The sequence below is a fragment of the Neodiprion lecontei genome, chromosome 4 (genome assembly GCF_021901455.1).
Source record: "Neodiprion lecontei isolate iyNeoLeco1 chromosome 4, iyNeoLeco1.1, whole genome shotgun sequence".
NCBI classification, from domain to species: domain Eukaryota; kingdom Metazoa; phylum Arthropoda; class Insecta; order Hymenoptera; family Diprionidae; genus Neodiprion; species Neodiprion lecontei.
Genome location: NC_060263.1, coordinates 13,055,931 through 13,075,207, shown reverse-complemented (window position 1 = coordinate 13,075,207; position 19,277 = coordinate 13,055,931). Strand labels below are relative to the sequence as shown.

Below are 19,277 nucleotides of genomic sequence, written 5' to 3'. Positions count from 1 at the left end.
CTGATGGAAGCCTTCGAGATGATTTCAAGAGCGCAAAGTATAGAAATTTCATTGCAAAACACGTCGGCTCGCCAAACAAATCGGGTAAAGGCTTGCCCGACTATAAGATTGCGCGAAAGGCTGGCCGAGATGTTGATTACGTCTACTGGGATGATCCGAATGAAATTGTAGATCGTCTCCGACTGCTTATGGCGTCACAGGCTGCAGGCAATACCAGCCATTTCAACGAAATAGTCTCCATTATTGAGGAGTTGCGTGAGGCTGGAATCGTTTATTAGCGGCGGATGAACATAGAATCATCATTTGTTCTGTGACCGCCCCGTGATGAGTATAGACATATTTGGACGGCACTCGGAGCGTGATGGGGGTAAAAAATTTATTCGCGGGCCTCAGGGTGTTGGATTCAAAACCACCGCCGATAACCACTACGATATAGACAGCAAACGATTGTGCAATATCGCCGATCCTCAGATGGAAAACGATGCCGTTTCCTTAAAAGTTCTCAATACCGCTTTACAATCTATGGCTGTGGATATTGTGGATACTTTTCAATCAAATTTTGCGAGTTTCGCGCATAATCACAACGAGGAGTTGAAACAGCTGCGCATAAATAACCAAATCATAGGAGATGAGTTGAGTCGCCTCAAACATATTGGGGGGAGCAAGCAACACCGACGCGGGGGCAGGCCAGCAGGGGAATTAGTATCGTTGGGAAGCAAGCAACACCGACGCGGGGGCAGGCCAGCAGGGGAATCAGTATCGATTGAGGAACCAGAGCGGTTGGCCGGCGATTCGAAAAATTGAAAGATGAAGAGTGGGGAACAATGAAGGCTGTAATAGCAGCCGAACTTCACAGACAAGCTCGGCGCAACTATCCGCGCCGATTCGTAGATGTACGTGAACTGGATGAGACCTGGCAAGCTGATCTCGTCGATATGACCGCATGCTGAAATACCCCAACGGCTATCTTGTGGAGAAAGTATAACGCAGACGAGGGAATCGGGTCTATGTGAAGAGGTTCGGTTTTTGATAGTTCGCACAATAGCTGGATACATAAAACAGACATGTAACATAATTTGCATGTATTTTTGAATTACAATAAAAGATTTGAATATACAAATATTTCCGCACTTATCCCCTTTGCATGCACATTTGCCATACTCGATACCATGAAAATAATAATAGTAATAATAATAATAATAATAATCTGCAATTTTTCCATACGATTATTACACTTTTTTTCACTTTCAGAAAACTTTTTTTCATTTTCAGAAAACTTATTTTCATTTTCAGAAAACTTTTTTTCATTTTCAGAAAACTTATTTTCATTTTCAGAAAACTTTTTTTCATTTTCAGAAAACTTATTTTCATTTTCAGAAAACTTTTTTTCGTTTTCAGAAAACTTATTTTCATTTCCCGAAAACTTTTTTTCGTTTTCTGAAAACTTTTTTTCATTTTCTGAAAACTTTTCTCGTGGTAAACGAATAAAAATGAATAATTTCTCAATATATTGATAATATATAAATAAATAAATGAGTACATAAATAAATGTTAAGTATATGAATTCACATTTTCAAATCTAGTCTAAATCGTTTCCGCATGATGGCGGATCACCAGAGGCATCAAACGTGAATATTCACAATAATCATCTTTGTTTTTCACTTTCACCACCACCCTCTTCCGCTGAATGTCCTTTGGGCAGCCCAATGAATGTCGAAAGCCCCGCAGCGAGAGGCTGGTATCGGTTGATATTTCCTAGATTCGTTACAACTCCCGCTCGGATCCGGTTGGCGAAAGTTCGATTCCCAGCATGCCTGCTTTCATCCCCTCGCGGATGAATTTTTGTAGAGGTGATGGTTGGGGATCGCATAGTTTATTTATGGTGCATAACTGCATGAAAATTCGAGCTTGTTGAATTCCCCTCCAAGATATTTCATTTGCAGGCGATTTTGCTCCGCCATGTTGCACATTTCAGCCAGCTGATTTGAATCTTCTTGCAGGACCCTTGCGATTCTCGGTTGTAAGAAGACGTTGTAATCCTCATCGATCATCGCCAGAACACGTGTCCCAAATTTCGTTTTGACCAACCGTAAGCCCGTGGAGTTGTACGTCGCTCCAATTTCAAGTTCTGACATCTTTTTGGTTGGTGGGTTCTCCAGACGACCGAAGTGGTTAACTTTTGTTAGATCCATCGCGTTTCAATCGGTTTCTTGTTTTTCACTAGTACGAGCAGTTCACGACGCGAAGAAACGATGAGAACGGTGTCATCATCGGAATAAGCCTACGTTTATATACCACTCACCCCATCGAGTGGGAAATAAGCCTGGAGGTAAACTATTAGCGTGAAAGTTTACGGATCACCATCAACATTCACAGCCTATCCAATTGCGATGTCGCCAGCCGGTCGATTAACGCAAAAGAATGTATTCGAAGTACGTGGAAAATATTATTTTTCGCCTGGGGCAAACTATTGGCGCGAAAGTTTACGGGTAACGGCGAAAAATCAAAATGGCTATTCGTCCGACCAAGAAATAAATCACATTATCAAACTGTCTGACGATAAAAATCAAAATGGCCGCCCATCCGACTGAGCTAAAATCAAAATGGCCACCGTCAGACGGTAAAATCGGTCGATTATACTGGTGACATCACAGCGAAAATCATATCATCAAACTGTCGGACGATGAAAATCAAAATGGTCGCTGTCTGAATGGCTGCTCGGCAGACGGCAAAATCGATCGATTATGCTGATGACGTCATAGCGAAAATCATATTATCAAACTGTCGGACGATGAAAAATCAAAATGGCTGCTCATCCGGCTAAGCAAAAATCAAAATGGCTGCTCATCCGGCCAAGCAAAAATCAAAATGGCTGCTCATCCGGCTGAGCAAAAATCAAAATGGCCGCTGTGTGAATGGCCACTCGTCTGACTAAGCAAAAATCAAAATGGCCGCCATCAAAAAATCATGGCTACCGTCAAAATGGCCGCCATCAAAAAAATCAAAATGGCCATCGAAATGGGGGGGGCGGGGGGGGGGGGGGGGCACGCCGCCATGTTTGGATCGAGAACTCTCATAACCTATCTACTTACGCTTCTTGACCACCGTCTCCACCATATAGACGTCCGGGTATTTCACCTTGAGGAGCTCCTGTTCGTAGAAGTTGCCAGCGATTGGTTGATTTCGATAGTCTTTGAGCTTCTACGTTACCGGGGTGGTATTTGCTATTTGACTGCTTGTGAATATCTCCGTCGTCCAATTGAGAGTGTAACCTCTCACGAAGATGTTTTCGAATTGGCTGATTCGAACTTTGTCAACAGTTTTGAACTTTGGTGGTTTGGTAGGTACTGCTCGATGCCCAACGTATGCTCGACGCAATAATAGCCTTTCGTTCTCAACGGTGACATTCTTTAGCTTCATTCATATGGTTCGGTGTTGGGTGTTGATGTAAGCTAATATCAAGTAAGATAAGATGTCCAACCATTTATAGCTTCCTTACAGGCTCAATTGCCTCCACATTTTGCTTTTCAGCGTACGATTAAAGCGTTCACAGATCGAAACCTTCAAATTACTCTACATGGAGTGAAATTCAATTTCATAGCGTTTTATCACAGAATCAAATTTTGAGTTATCAAATTCCGTTCCTCTGTTCACGTGTAATTTTTTCGGACCACGTCCTTGGACGAGCACAGAACTCCATTGCCTTTGTGATATCATCCGCGGCCTTGCACTTTATCAGTACAGTCCACGCATACTTTGAAAAGAATTCTATGACTGTAAGCATGTACTTACAAGCTTTATTTTGCGCTGCATATGACGTCATAGTAACAAAATAATCTTCTCAGGTCCCATCGATGCTGCTAATGTCTACACGAAGACGTTGGTAATTTCGTTGTGCTGGCTTATGTAGCTCTGTTATCAGCGCTAGCATTTCCTCGTTCATTTTGCAATGCTGTTAATCTTCTATCCAACGTGGAGATGATTTCGGTATTGCGTATCAACCGATTCCTGTTTATTTTCAAAACAATTTGCAAGGCATCCAACGCTTTCTCCGTGGCAGTCTGCAAAACTTTGAATAATTGACCAAGGGTAACGATTTGGTGTTGCAAAAAATTCAATTTCTCTAGTAAAAATTTTAGATTCACAGCGTTGTTCTCTTCTACAGGGTCAGCTATATTGCACAGTCTTTTGTCTTGTATATCATAATGCCCCTCAAAAGTTATTTGAAATCCAACACCTGGCAGACCGCAAGTGCTTGCAGCGGTGTTCTATTCAGCTGCCGTCCTAACACGTCGACGCCATCTCGGAAATGATCGAAAAAGCCATGAGAGTTGGTTAATAAATGATTCCTGCTTCTCGTAATTCTTCGAAAATAGTCATTATTTCGTTGTTGTGACTTGTATTCTGAGCCGCTTGAGATGCTATAAGCAAGCGGAGACGTTCCACCGCGGCACCGACTCGTTAGCATCGTCCCAGAAAATGTAATCTGTTTTAACACCTTGTCGAGTAATCCAAGCCTGAGGTAGCGGAACACCTTTGTCCGTACGCTTCAACGACTGTGACGATATATCTTTGCCCATCGTAGAAATGTTGAGCAGCTCTGCAATTACATACTTGAATTTTACATCGCGAGCATGTCGAATAAGCTTTTTCGCGTTATAGTATTTTCTATGAGCGTTTGTTGCAAGGGCGATATTATTGTATTTCTCCTTGTTCACAGAGATAACGTGAGCGATGTTTGGCATCTTTTTAAACAACAACTCCAACAACCCCTTAGTTTTTGGATACCGCATATCACCCATGCGAATGTATTCATGCTCGGAGCGTATTGGCAAGTCACCAACCATCAGTCCGACAGTCGAAAGGTTCCACACCCCGTAAACAGTATCCAAATAGTTCTGTTTTTGTTGATCGTCAAACATCTTAAGACGCCTCTTGGATATCATGGCGAAACGACGGCAACGCTATCTGTCAGTTAACGGCGGCAACTCGAGGACGTTGTTTTCATACCAGTAAACATATGATTCACATATAAATCGGCACGTTTTAAATTATTGTTTCATTTAGTGCAATACGAAATTAAAAGTGATATTATGAGCCACATTATCATCAAATGTGGATTTCAGAATATCCATGCAGAATTTATTTGCGGAAAATCTGTGTCGAAAGGTAAGTAAATGCACGAAACATATGAGATATTCTTTCAAATTCACTGTGATGTTTACTACGTATTTATTTTTAGGATTATCGTATTACTAACAATACGATGATCAATTAATTAAACATTTATAGGGTATAAACTATTCCAAAGCCATCGTGTTCAGTAGGTCGTCGAAATTGATGATGAAGCTAGTGGAGAACGAATCGTCGGTGGGAAAGTAATACCACAGACGAGAGTACATAATCCGCCGTACGAAGTGAAATTAGAGGTATGTATTAATTATGAGATAAATGAATAGTTCAATAATAATGTAAAAAAAATATATTTTCAGGAACTTTGCATCTATACATGCAAAACACAAATGGAAAATGTAGATGTATCTCCTTATGTTAGACTGCTTGCCACCAATAAAATGAGCACTGCAGATCCGAGTGTTCTTATTCGGCTGCCACGGCTTGTTATCTGGTGTACTATAAAAATAAAACATTTAAGAAAATCTGACGTTTGTATATTTTCAATACGTTAATTCTTTATATCAAATTGTTATAATATTACTTACATTCTTTTGACAGCTTTTATCCACTCATTTCTCTTGCTAATTTCCCAATTTCGTCTCGGAAACGAATAAAAAGTTAACTCTGGATTTTTCGATTGGGTATTTTTGCAATCCACGACACAACAGTACCTCGTACCACCCATTTTTTGTTTATTTCGGAGAGCACTTTTTAATTAAATTGATACGTAAACCGTACAGCTGACCGCACTCGCACGTCCACGTGTTGCCTGAATCTGCCACCGATCCGCGCCACTAGAGTTATCCAAGAGGCGTATTCATCCTCTAATTCTATGGATGACTCTACAACAGTTTCATCCTCTTCGTCTTCTCCCGCAGTTTCATAAGCAACTGCTGTAGTAAAGGCAATAGGGAATTTTTTCCTGCACTAATCTTTTTTGTTCAATAACTTTTTTTGTACCACTAACTATTAACAACTTATACGACTGCCAAAATTCATTTATTGACTTTTTGATCAATATCTCCCCGAATAATTGTTTAAACAACCAAATGCTATCAATCTAACTTTCAGATCAACAAATTTCCTACAACTTATACTGGAAACTTTTTTTTTGTCATATTAATATTTTCAAAGTTATAACGCTTTCTATGTTGTACTATCGGGTGGAAGGTTAATAAAAACGCGGGATGCATAGAATAATGATGAAAATTCTTCAAATATGTGCAAAAAATATTGATGAAGTGACAAATAGCAATAAATAATTTACTTTTTTATCTGCAAAAAAACAGCAACTACCTGATGGAATTTTTTTCAAATTTATATTATATTTTATGCAATTCACCCTTCGGTTCGAATTGCGAATTACTTTTGTAAAGAACGAATGCATCGTGACCTTGAGTATCAATGATGGAAACTTCTTCGCCGTGTTTTTCTCGTAAATATTTTTTGATGGTACGAATATCAAGCACGTCTTCAGAATTAATTTTCTTCAAAATTTTCGGAAGCTTGCATTGGCAATCGTCACTCGCAGACATAACATCGATGAGGCCCTGGATAATGACATCAATTTTCTCATATTTCCGTCCTCGTTTTCCTTGGCAAGGTATAGAATTTTTGAAATTAACGCATTATAACTTTGAAAATATCAATATGACAAAAAAAAGTTTCCAGTATAAGTTGTAGGAAATTTGTGGATCTAAAAGTTAGATTATTGGCATTTCGTTATTTAAACAATTATTCGGGGAGATATTGATCAAAAAGTCAATAAATGAATTTTGGCAGTCGTATAAGTTGTTCATAGTTAGTGATACAAAAAAAGTTATCAAATAAAAAAGATAGGAAATATCATTATCTACAATAAAGGTCATTATCATGTTGGGCTTAGAGTGCACGGTTAAGGAGATATAGGCCAAAACGGTTTTTCTCAAAATAGTGGCACTTTCGCCCTTAAATTTTCTAAGGATTTTGTGTATTTACATTCAGTACGTCATACTGAACCTATTTATGAAGAAAAATAACTCCTGTAATTTAGTGCATTATGGACAAGAGTAACGGGTCCCCTATAGCCTGTACTACTGCTTCAGATTCGGTATCGTTCTTCTGCTCACCCTTTATTTCATCTTTCACTTCTTCTTTCATTTCTTTTTTTACTGGTTTCACACCTCGAGTAACCTTTACTAATTCCTGCAGTGGAGTTACCACAGCTTTGAAGACATCCTTCATTTTCTCCTGCATTGACTCTTTTCCCATCTTGAGCAGTCTATGCTTATGACGAATTGCATTAATTGCTTGAGCAATCTGACGCAAGACTTTTTTTCCCTCGCGAATTTCCTGCATGTTCATACGACTAGCTCTGCAACGATACTGTTTTTTTCTCCTTGAATGACGTTGTATCTTATTCCGTTCTCATGTTCATAAAATTGTCAAATCCCTTCTTGTATCGACCACTGTCGAGCTCTCTATCCTTGTCGATGACGAAAAATCCATACTTGTCACCGTTCCAGCATGTAATGCACGAGTCTTTAAACTGTTTGTACAGCATATCAGTGTACACATGATCGTTCCGAACTTGCCTCAGATTTACCTCGTCTTGTTTGAATAACACCAGCAAGTTAGTGTTATTATGCACGAGATGCTTGGGGATTAGAGCGTATGTCTGGCAAAGATAAAAACAGTCTACGCCATGATGTCTACCCATTCAGAAATATGCACGTATGTTGTCTTGCTTCTCGCACGCTGCGTCATCGAATACCATGATGGAGTTAGATTACGCCTCGTACAGTGCAATGACTTGCTCATGCTTATTAAAGGGGAAGTACTTTATACCGTTGACACTTTCGAGCACTAATCTAAGAGACATGTATTTTGGCTGATTGAGAGATTTTGGGTAAATGTACACGTTTTCAAATCTCAAACCGTTTGGGTGGGTTATAACCATAAATAGAGCATGGGTTTTATCACAGTTTGATGGTCCGCAAAATACCGCACGTACCCTGCTCGGTAAAAGTCCACCATGACAGTTATTACGTTTTGGTTAGTTGAAATTCCTGGATATGCAGGTCGATGAAAAACGTAGAAGAAACGAAGATATTTTCGAACGATTCGGCCCATACTGTGGCCCTCCTCAGGGTAACATTTATTCTATATAATGAACAAATTTTTGAGATGATATAGGAAATACATACAATTGGCGTATATTCGACTGGATCAAAATTTAAATACTAACTATAAAAATTACATGAGTCAAATATATGTAGCAGGTAAACCAGAGATCGTCTCTATATAGACTTCATAACAATCGATCTTATATACAAAGATCAATGCCATCAGAAACGTTGACAGCAAAAGTAAAACCAAAAATAAAGAAAAGGAGCAGAAACTTGGAAATTTTGGTACCGAATTTCATAAACCGTATGGCCTATTTTGGCATAGTATTTTTAAACTCGAGGAAACAGAAATAATGCAAAAATATACCTCAGTTGAGAAATACGATTTAACGCAACAATGTTATGTGGACAAGCGATAACTAACCTTGGAGAAAAAAATTCAATTTTTGTGTGGCACGTTTGCATAGTATAGATAATTTTTTTTATTAAGTTATTCTGAAGTTGCTGCATCGTTGAATTCAATTTGATTTTATTGACCACCCAGATACTTCAATGGCAACCGCTTCTGTTCCATCGTCTGTATTAAGTTTTGGAATTGGCTCTCATCTTCGTTGAGTAGTCTCGCAATCCGTGTTGGTAAGAAGACGCTGAATGCGTCGTCGAGATTTGTGACGACTCGTTGACAGAACCTTGTGGATGCCTGTCACTTTGTACGTTCTGAAGATTTCTAGGTCTGTTAGTTTCTTTGTTGAGAGAAATTCTTTCATATTTCCAACTTTGTTAATTTTAGTGAAATCCATTTTTAAACTTTTTGAAATCTTTTGTTATATTTCTTGAAAATTTAAACGTCCTCACTTCTTTATCACTCAGTTCAGCTTAGACTTTTGGTTGACAACTTCTTTCAATTCATAAATATTTTTCAAGAAGACGTAAATTCGCTCTCATAATTATGCTTTATTTGAGTGTCTCTTCATAAGAGGTGGAGGATCGATGCGAGACTAACATTCTAAATTGAATTTTTAATTTTGAAAGTCATATTTGTCCCCATCATGCATATGTTATGATTTTTCAACGCACATAAATTTGTTCAGTATCAAAACAGAACCTTCCAGAGTTCAACGTGTTGCTGATCGACGCGGGTAGCTCGATGTCATATTGATATTCGTCAAGCGATGTCGAGAACTGTTTGTTTTCATAAATTCCGAGAATTCGTTCAGGGTCGCAGTAGGTGTGGTTCTAGAACCTTCGACGTTTTGCCGATCGACGCGAGCCGTTTGATGTCATGTCACAATTTGTGAAACGATCCGTTTGTTTTCTGCTGATTCAGCATCTATGCAGGTGTAGATCCAGAACCTACAACGTTTTGTTGATCGACGCGGGCCTCTCAACGTTGTGTCGCAACTTATCTGACGATTCCAAGAACCGTTTACCTTCCAAAATTCTGCGAATTTGTCATTGCTAACCTCCCAACGTCACTCTCCAGTCGAACTGCGTGAGTCGAGTCTACGTCTAGATTTTTCTCGATGCATGTTGGTAACTGTAGAGCGTGAGATTTTTAACGATGATGATGAAAACAACGTATGCTGATAATCGTAACTTCACGATATTAAGGGTAGAATACCTCATTTTTTACCGATAAGGGTAAAAAAGTAACTCGAATTTACATAATTTTATCATCAACAATGGTAACGCAGAGCGCTAAAGAAATGATTTTTTCCAATGATCGATATGATGGTAACGCAGAGCGCAGTACAGATGAAGGTTGATAACGTTAAACTCAGTGGGGATGACCCCCCTCCCTCAAAAAAGTTTGACGACCGGGCTGTGTCGGTAAAGTAGGGATTTCTACGCAGAATCCCTCTTGTATACCTAGTCATTACCGACCTTCGATACTGCTGTCAGCATCACCGAAGGTGAGGAGACCGAGCTGATTAACCGTCAGATGCAATTTTGTGCACAGTATTTTACTCACCCTACACCTATGTATCCCCCAATGCCCCCCAATAACGCTCCTCCACCTCAAGCACACATGGCTCGCTCCTTTATTCCCCCCCTGATGTCACTGTCCTCACCTGGCTGCGTTTATCAGTCAGCGTTCCGTACCGAACCCAAGTCCTACGCTCAAGCGCTTGGTCCAAACGCTCATCCTGCTGACCATGCGAATGTTCTGCCCATTGTTTGCCAATTTTGCAACTAGCGAGGTCACTCCGTTACGGAATGCCAACGTGACCAAAATAAAACATATTGTACGAAATGTTGAAGAATGGGCCACTTTCACAAGGAGTGTAACCGAACCAATGTACCCTGCAGAAATCAACAGCTGTACTGCGATAACTGTAATCGCAGAGGCCATCCAATAGAGCAATGTGAATCCCCTCCACGCAATAATCAAGGCCACATAAGTTCAAATCAACATTTAAATGACAACACTGCTCGCGGGGAGAACGCGCCCGTGAGCAATGCAAACTACTAGCGTTCCAATCCTCAAACCACATCCTGATAACAGCTTCAACTAATCCCCCCCCTAATTTCGATCAATACCCCCGAGTTGACAAGAACTTCTACATTTATTATTGACACCGGTGTAGACGTAAATTTGATCAAAAAAAGCTCTGTTAGGCCCCTCGTACGACGCCCAACCGACGAACGTTTGACATTGACTGGTATAACAGGTAGAAAGACAAAAACCATCGCAAGAACTGAAATACGTTTTAATAATAAGTCCCATACCTTTCACTTGGTCCCCGACTCGTTCCCAAATCCACATGACGGTATTTTAGGCCAGCCCTTTTCACGGAAGGAGAAAGCAACTATTTCGTTTAACTCAAATTTGGTAATGCTTGGATCCTCATTACCAATTCACTACGGCAAATTTGAACGATCCTCCCCCGAAAATACCCGCGTAATTATAATACAAGCCCGTACCGCTCAAGCCATCTCATCAATAGTTGCAAACCCAGACACCCAAGTAGGCAACCTTAAACGCATTGACTTAAGCAACAGCGTTCTTTGTGGCGAAGCATTAGTTGAAAATCAGAACGGCATCGCTTATTCCTACGCATTTATTTCGAATAAATCTGCCGTAGAGATAACACCTCCAACGGTAACTCTAGACGACTTCGGCGATCCACTGGTACACTCATGTCCAACATCACGTTTAATTCACCGCTTCGTTGCAACGACGCTCGCCGAAAAACGCCGCCTTCGCATCAACGCTCTCTCGTAACAGTTCATCAACTCTCTTTACACCGTGTCCGATTACCAATACCCCCCCCCCCCCCCCTCTCCCTCTTCCCCCTCCAGTCCACTGACCTCGCGCAACGGCAATCTGAACCTCCTGTACCTGATAACAGTACACCTTGTCTTGGTGCCGCAACAGTGCTCTTAACTGATAGTAGGTCAGAAAGATTAGACGTCCTGAAAAATTGCCTGCATCTTAACCACTTGAATGACCCTGAAAAACAATCTATATCCAACCTCGTAACGGAATTTAACCATCTTTTCTATCTTCCAGGTGATAAATTAGGCCACACCCATTCAACTCATCACACTATCCCCACGACGCACAATACGCCCATTCATACCAAACAATACCGATTTCCCAAGACGCACAAAGACGAAATCGAATCCCAGGTTGATAAACAGTAGCAATGCAAGAGGAGTTCTACTTACAGATTCCTGTTACTGACTCTCACCGACATCCTTCCCAGACGCAAACCCTTCTCCGCAATGACGTCACAGTCTGCCGTACCGACTTGAGGTCAAAGACGTGCAACCTTACTACCATTCTTATCGGTCGAAGGTCAAAATCGTGCGGCTTTACTGATAATCTAAACGACCGAAGGTGTAAGTCTCCATGTTGTGCTCGTCTGCCAACAGTAAAGGGTGCAGCGGGGGATGTGAACTTTTTTATCGACCTGGATGTCGGTTACCCGTCCCATACTCTTTTCCCACTATAGGACTGCTGATGTGTAACATCAACCACCTCGCATTCTTTTCCCATGTTACCAACCACGCGATATTCCAAAATTAATGGTTCTGAGAATTGTCTTTTACTTACTCGGATGCCAGGGTGATATTAACTACCCCACATTCTTTTTTCACGATATGAACCACGTGACATTCCAAAATTAATTCACTCACCCGGATGCCGGTTTGATATCAACCTCGTGACATTTTTTTCTCGGCCAAATTTCAAATTTATGTGGTGGGGGAACGTTATAAAAGTCAAAAGTGAAAACTTTAATGCCGGTCTGAAGCTGTTCTCCCTGCAAATGAGAAGTGCGTCTGTCCCGTACTGAAGTTATTCAAATTATAATTTTTCTTGTTTTAACATAAACTCTTATGGGAAACTGTTGAGGTGATGGATGTAATAACAATAATAGTATAGAAGGAGTAATGTCAGCTGACTCAAAATTTGAACGTGTTGTAATAGTACAATCAGACAGCAGTATGAAATACTTCAATGTATCTCGTTCAGAAAAAATTGAAACAAAACTGCGAGAAAATGTAGCCACTGAGTGACGGGCGCTTATTCGACACCTCAATAGCGGCAACACTGTAATTCAATAGCGGTCAACAATTTTTTGGGGCCCATGCCCTAATTTTTTGTTATTTTTTTTATCACAGATATAATCCAGGACGATCGAGGATGATTGATTCACATGACTTTTTGAAGATTTCTTGAATAATGAGTAGATGCAATGTATGTAACATACTAATATGTGGCATGCTTCAGATCGGCTGTGAAGCTCATTGTTCATAAAAGCGATTTCAGAATCAATTAAAAATGCATTGTTACCTGTCAAGGATTATTGGGGTTTGAAAATGAATGACACAATTGTAAGTTTCCAGTAGACTCATACTTTTATACGTTATTTAGTGTTTTCTAAAATTGCACTTTTGAAAACAAAATTATGAAAACTCGAAAATATAATTAGTTATCTCAATAAATAATATATTTCGATAATTTTTTTGTATCAAACAAAGCTTAGGTGTAATAATTTGGCTTAATGTCTTTCGACTCGTCGTTCTCGTTTATTCGATTCTTTGTGAGCCACTCGACAATTTGCATGACCGAGGGCCTGTTAGCAGTGACTATCGCCTTGCCATTTATTTTCTGGCTGAGAAGCCGTATGATACCAGATGATCCCGATGCTTCATAGGAATCTTTGAGCTGCTCAATGGTTATTGAGGCCTGTGCCATTTTTTTTTCTAATAACGCCACCTATCGTACCTTTCAATGGATCAAAACTTGGAAGAAAGTCTTTCATACGTTTATCATCATCCCATTTTTGAAATTGTTCTGAGTAAGTCCTTGCGTCAGATACAAGTACGTTATATGAAATTTTTGCTTTTCGTAATATCTTATACAAAATTTCTGCGTCACACATTGCATTATGTGCACCTGCACTTGAGACGTTTAACCATTCTGATAAACCTGTAATAGTATACGCCCCTTTACCCTTGCGACCATTGTGTTGCCTGATAACCTGTAAGGTGTCCAGGAAACTTCATTGAAATCACCACGCAAAGAGTAACAGTTGATCCCATCATAAAGTCTGGGACCATCGAAACTGAAGTTGTGAGTGGCGGTGGAGAGAGATGTAACATGTTTTGTCGAAGGATTTTAACCAATGATGGAAATTTCCCAAAGCAACCCTTAGTGGAACTGACGTAACTTTTCTTCCATGGAACATTAGATCTCCATAAGAATTTGTCAGGCCATTCGCCTCTGTGGCAGACGCAGAAATTTGCTGCGTTGGATCAACGTAGCTTTCAAAAGTCAACGTGCCAGACTTTGCCGCGATTTGCATAATGTCGTAGCCTCTACTAAAACCAGAAGTTTCAAGGTCTAATAATACTATGGGATGTGTTTCATCCATGGTGGGGTCAACGTCGTCATCATCGGGGTTTCTATCTTCTATCGCAGGAGAATTTAAAAGAGCACGATTGCTTTGATATGTAAGACCTTCAAGATTTTCCTTCCTATGTCGCAAAGCAGATCTCACCTTCTTCAACGCCATACGCTTCTGTTTGTATTCGCGAGTCTTGATCACACGCCGCCTATTGCTTAAGATACGTTGGGTCTTGGCAATATTCTCCGAATGAAATTTCCCTGATAATATGCCTGAAGATATAGCAACTTTTTGCGTATATGCCTCTTCAACATTCTTCTGTCCAATAGCACAAGCAAAACAAAAGTCAGCTGATTCAGATAAGCTGTAACATCCTGATTTAGGCGTCTTGCTTGCCATGGTATTGTTCAAGCTTTCATTAGCATTACTTGAGGCCCCTGCCGAAAATTTTTGAACATTTGAAGCTAATTTATTAAAGATATCTTTAAGGTCTTCAAATAATTGCTGATCACGAAAGCCTCCCGGGATTGCTGTATGGTCGTAATTTTCCTTGTCCTGAATATATCCACACCGTGGACCGCGATTGCTGTGATCATTAAATGTATGATACGGTATACACCTAATAGTGTCTGCCATAGCTCCACTATTACCCTTGTTTTGAGCAGTCGCATATGTGAAGCAGCAGTGCAGATACAAAATTCCATCTTTAGTCAATTCCCGATAATTTTTTTCTATTTTATAAAGCTCTTTCTTTACACCCCCCCACCCCCCTCCGATGCATGGTTCATATCTGAATGTTTCACGATAGTGTGGGAACTAGCTGCACGACAGGCTGCTACTGTTGAGCTATCGTCATCACCGATCAGCACCCCTACTTCAATATTCTGTGATTTCAGGAGCGAACTCGCAGTGACGATATCTTTGGCGACATCTGGCTCCATTGCTTTTGCACTTCCCCAGAAGTTCAATCTACAAGAATGGTTACTCGGCAGATTTCTGATATCACATTTGTTGCACTTTCGATTTCTTGTTGAATAATATAGGACAAACCCAGACATATTGCCGATGATAGCCCCAGACCCATTCAAACTATCGTAGTTGCGCCCAGTCCCTCTCCTACTCCAATCCATATCGTACGACACCATTACTCGAACAACATCGTCAAACGTTATCGAAGAGTCTCCGTCAAGAGAGTGTCCGAACATAGTTTGAATTGTGTGAGTCGACATGGTGTCTGTAGTAGCAGAAGGAGTACTAGTTGAAGAATGTATGGAAAGGTAGAATTTTGTGGATGCCTTTTTAGGTAGAATAAAACCTGAACTTAGTCTGTCCGGTCTGAAATAAAAACAAAATTGAAACAATAACTAATAAGGTAACAAGTTCATTATTTATTACAATAATTCTGTAATAATACTATAATAATCAAATTTACATTTTTAAGAATTCAAGATCACCAAAAAATTGATGAAATCAAATTGGTTACGTGAAATGCCATAATTAATGCTATAATGTAATACTATTTTTCATTATTATTTGATTCCTTAGAAATATGCTTTTATGTACAATTTTGCTTTTGAACATAGGTTCACAAGGGTTTGAGATTAGCGTGAACACAAATCAATCTCAAACCCTCATGAATCTATGTTCAGAGGCGAAATTGTAAATAATAACATATTTAGCGTGTTCTTTATTTACAGTAATTTTTCAATGTTTTCAACATTCTGCAGTGAGATCTCGTTCCAATGCAGCAGCATTTTCACAGCTTTCTTTGGCTACAGTTTCCATAGATAGTTCAACTTCTCACTCGTAGCGCTTGTACGTCTTGAAATCGATAGTGGAAATATTCAAACACGCTAATAGTTTATTGAGATGAGTCCATCCTAATCGACCATGAAGATCACTTTGAGAATAAACAATAGGAATTATGAGATCTAAGATTGATAATTATGAGACTGCGGACTAACAACGGACCAAGGCAACGTGATATCGAATTTGGTTGGCTATTGAATAAACTGACTTGAATATATAGGAAAGAGTAGTAACAGAACTCACTCTTCGCTGCTTTAGAATTGACATCGAATCGAGTAATATTTCCTCGTACCAATGAATGTCGTTTGCCTGTAGTAACACTGTTGAAAATCAGACACTTGTGGCATCTCACTGTCAATATTGAGCGCAAGCCCCTGCTTTTTTCAGCTTCAATATTTTCTAGCGAAAGCAGTTCTTTGCATGCTGAGCACGATAACTGCTTTACGAGAACAGAAATTCGACGATACGACGCCCTGACATGTAGTCAATGAATTGCTCTGGTTCATTTTCGACATCGTCCTCTACGTTGATTGACGCTTCGACCTTGTTTGGATCTTTTTTCTTGGCTAAGCCAACTGCAGCTTGTGCGACTCTTTGTTTATATACAGCTTCAGACACCCACTTGCCTTTCCAACGGTATTTATTGCATTTTGGCATAACTTTAATTGTAAGTACGACGCGTCACTAACCTCCAACCGTCAAACAACTACTTCCACAGCATTACGAAAGGCACAGCAGTTCTGCCAACGTAAACAGACGCGCTTGGTAAGGTGCAATGTTGCCGCGTCTTCGGATTGAAGTTATTGGTCTGATTTATACTATTCATGCGACTCAAAATGGATAAAATTAAGAAAATATGATATCAAACCCAATATTTTCATGCACTTAATTGTTAATTAGTATATCAGGGCCATATAATAGTGATAATATTTACTATATAGTTGTAATTTGAAAGTTGGATTGAGGTAGGATTCCCAGCCAAAAGTTTTGTTCCGAGTATCAGGAATATTCGTGAATTACTTGAAAGATTCACTAAAAGTACCGGAAAACGTATTTTCAAACAATATTCAAGACTTTTACACAGTACAAATCTCTTTCTTAATCGTCTAAGTGTACATAAAGTTATGATATTTGTGAAATTCCGAATTTTCTCTGATTTTTTTGGGATTGTATAGCCAATACGTTCTCAACAGTAACGATCATGGACTTCTCAAAACTGAACGAAATCGCGTGCCTGGAGACGTTTCTGCCGTTGAAAAAAGTTTCGGACCTTGAGGCCTACTTCAAATACAGAGTCAGCGGTGTTCGTCGGGTTAAAATGAAATTTGGTGATAAAATCATTCTGGATTTGGAGGAATTGTTTAAGATTTTTCTACCAAATCGACTGACGAAAGCTCTCCAAGAAGATGAAGATATATTCCAGAAGATGGTGACAGCAAGTAACGACACTCGGTTGAGTCTACGTTATCTAGGTGAACCATATAATCAACTCGAATTTGTTTATGTGTAATCTAAGTATCACATACATATATTTTATACCATTTAATAGTACGACGTTCAATATTAAGTAAAAAATATCATAAATTATATGTATTTGTCACTCAGCGTCAAGCCATCCTGTCCACCTTTAACCCAAGAAATTTTTATAATAGTAATTCGAATCGAGTTTTGCAATCTAAGAAAGTGCTATTCTGAACACCAATAAACAAAGACGGAGGTTTTTAAGCTGCATTTGAACCTCGTAACTGTAACGTGAACTCTACGATGAGGTTTTAGCGGACTCAAGGGGGGAGCCTGCTTTAGAGGCTTCAAAAAATCTATTTTTTTTTTTTGCATAAATGTCTTCCCAAACTATCCAAGAATGTGTGCCTAAAATTTTAGACGCAAATTCGAAATATTTTCGGAGTTACAGAAGCAATAGTGAGCAAGCGTCGAGCAGGTATACGAGCGGTTTTTTGAAGTTTTCAACCAGTTTTTTGAAGAGTCTGAACCAGTTTTTTGAAGTTTTGAACCAGTTTTTTGAAGAGTCTGAAGGGTAACTCTATGGACCAGGAATCGCTGATTAACATATTAATGCGGTAAGTTCAAGAAAATTACGATTTTTTATGTACGAAAACTTTGACGCACGATTTCTCCGTTTTTCATTTTTACGCTTTTTCCTAATTGGCCGGAAAGATAGGGAAAAAACTAAACGTCCTATCGAAACGAGACAAATTGCATTGTACTTGGGATGAAATTTTCTTGTAGTTAAACCTAAAAAACCTTTAGGAAGTTAAGATTAACCCACTTTTTAAACAATCTAAAGTGAATTCTTTTCCAAAGAAAAATGAATTTTTTTTTTTAATTTGCGAAAAATCGTTTAATTTTTCACTTTTTGTGGAATTTTCTTGGTTGAACTAGAATCTATACTATTGAGAAGTAAAAATTTTTTTGGTTTCTTTGGTTCAGATGGAAATTGCGACCTGCACCTTTCCCGCCGCACGACAAATGCATACTCGAGATGCTTCTGTGAAATGCTTGTACCAGGCATAATATGACATGTATCCTGATGAAAAAATTCGAGAAGACTGTTGAAATACATAACAATAAACCCTAAAAGTTTCGTTTTAAACAGATATTTCTTTCCATCCCAAAAAAATCCTCGAAAAAACCAATTTTTTGAAGCCTCTAAAGCAGGCTCCCCCCTTAATCAAAGATAGAGTGCTAGGTCGACCAACATCTGAGTAAGCGTACGTTTAAAGCCGCAGGTTCTACGGAGTTGGGTTACTATCACTCTTGGAATGCAAAATATGATTACGTTGGTGTACAGATTAGTCAAGGATGAGATGTAAGGTTAAGACGCTGTTGAGGTTTCATTTGACAAGTTTTTATTTATTTTATATCATGTGACTATTCTAGTGCGTGCCGCTCCACGCGCACGGACAGCTTCGCGCGCACACACACACACATGAGTACAGCTGCCCTATAAAAAGGAGGCTCATCACTGCAAACGGTCATTCAGTATCAAGTTGTCAAGTATACGTGAGGAAAAAACTGAAGATGGAATCCACGAAGTGTTTGAGATTGATCGATATTATAGAATCGGCGCAAAAAATCTTGGGGGAATCATCATTAACATCGAAAATTAAAAAATGGATAAAAGTCGGAAGTTAAAATATTCAGCATCTCAACAAAATTTTGTGAAAGGCTTTATCGATTGAAGGAAAGACGAGAATCATCACAACGATCGGACTCTTAAAAGCGCTCGCGGAAAAATTCAAACGTTTTCAGAAAACGGGTGGAGGTACGCGGAAAAAAAGAAGAAGCGATCGAGTTCACTGAAAAGATT

At 39.4% G+C, this 19,277-nt stretch overlaps 1 protein-coding gene and 1 long non-coding RNA gene across 3 annotated transcripts in view; one reads left to right on the top strand and one right to left on the bottom strand.

Moving 5' to 3' along the window:
• The window catches only part of LOC107217132 (transmembrane protein 8B-like), a 557,855-nt gene that overhangs the window by 269,247 nt on the left and 269,331 nt on the right, over positions 1-19,277 (bottom strand). Inside the window, exon 4 of one of the 2 annotated variants that reach the window (XM_046738347.1) lies at positions 15,191-15,475. The exons of the other annotated variant lie outside the window; for it this stretch is intronic. Coding sequence (XP_046594303.1) covers positions 15,191-15,475 — 285 coding nt within the window. The remainder of the gene's footprint in view (positions 1-15,190; positions 15,476-19,277) is intronic. 2 annotated transcript variants of the gene reach the window in all.
• LOC124294162 lies at positions 1,538-17,955 on the top strand. The gene is made up of 3 exons (XR_006904057.1): positions 1,538-1,550; positions 2,342-2,348; positions 17,862-17,955. It is a non-coding gene; the product is annotated as an uncharacterized LOC124294162 (long non-coding RNA).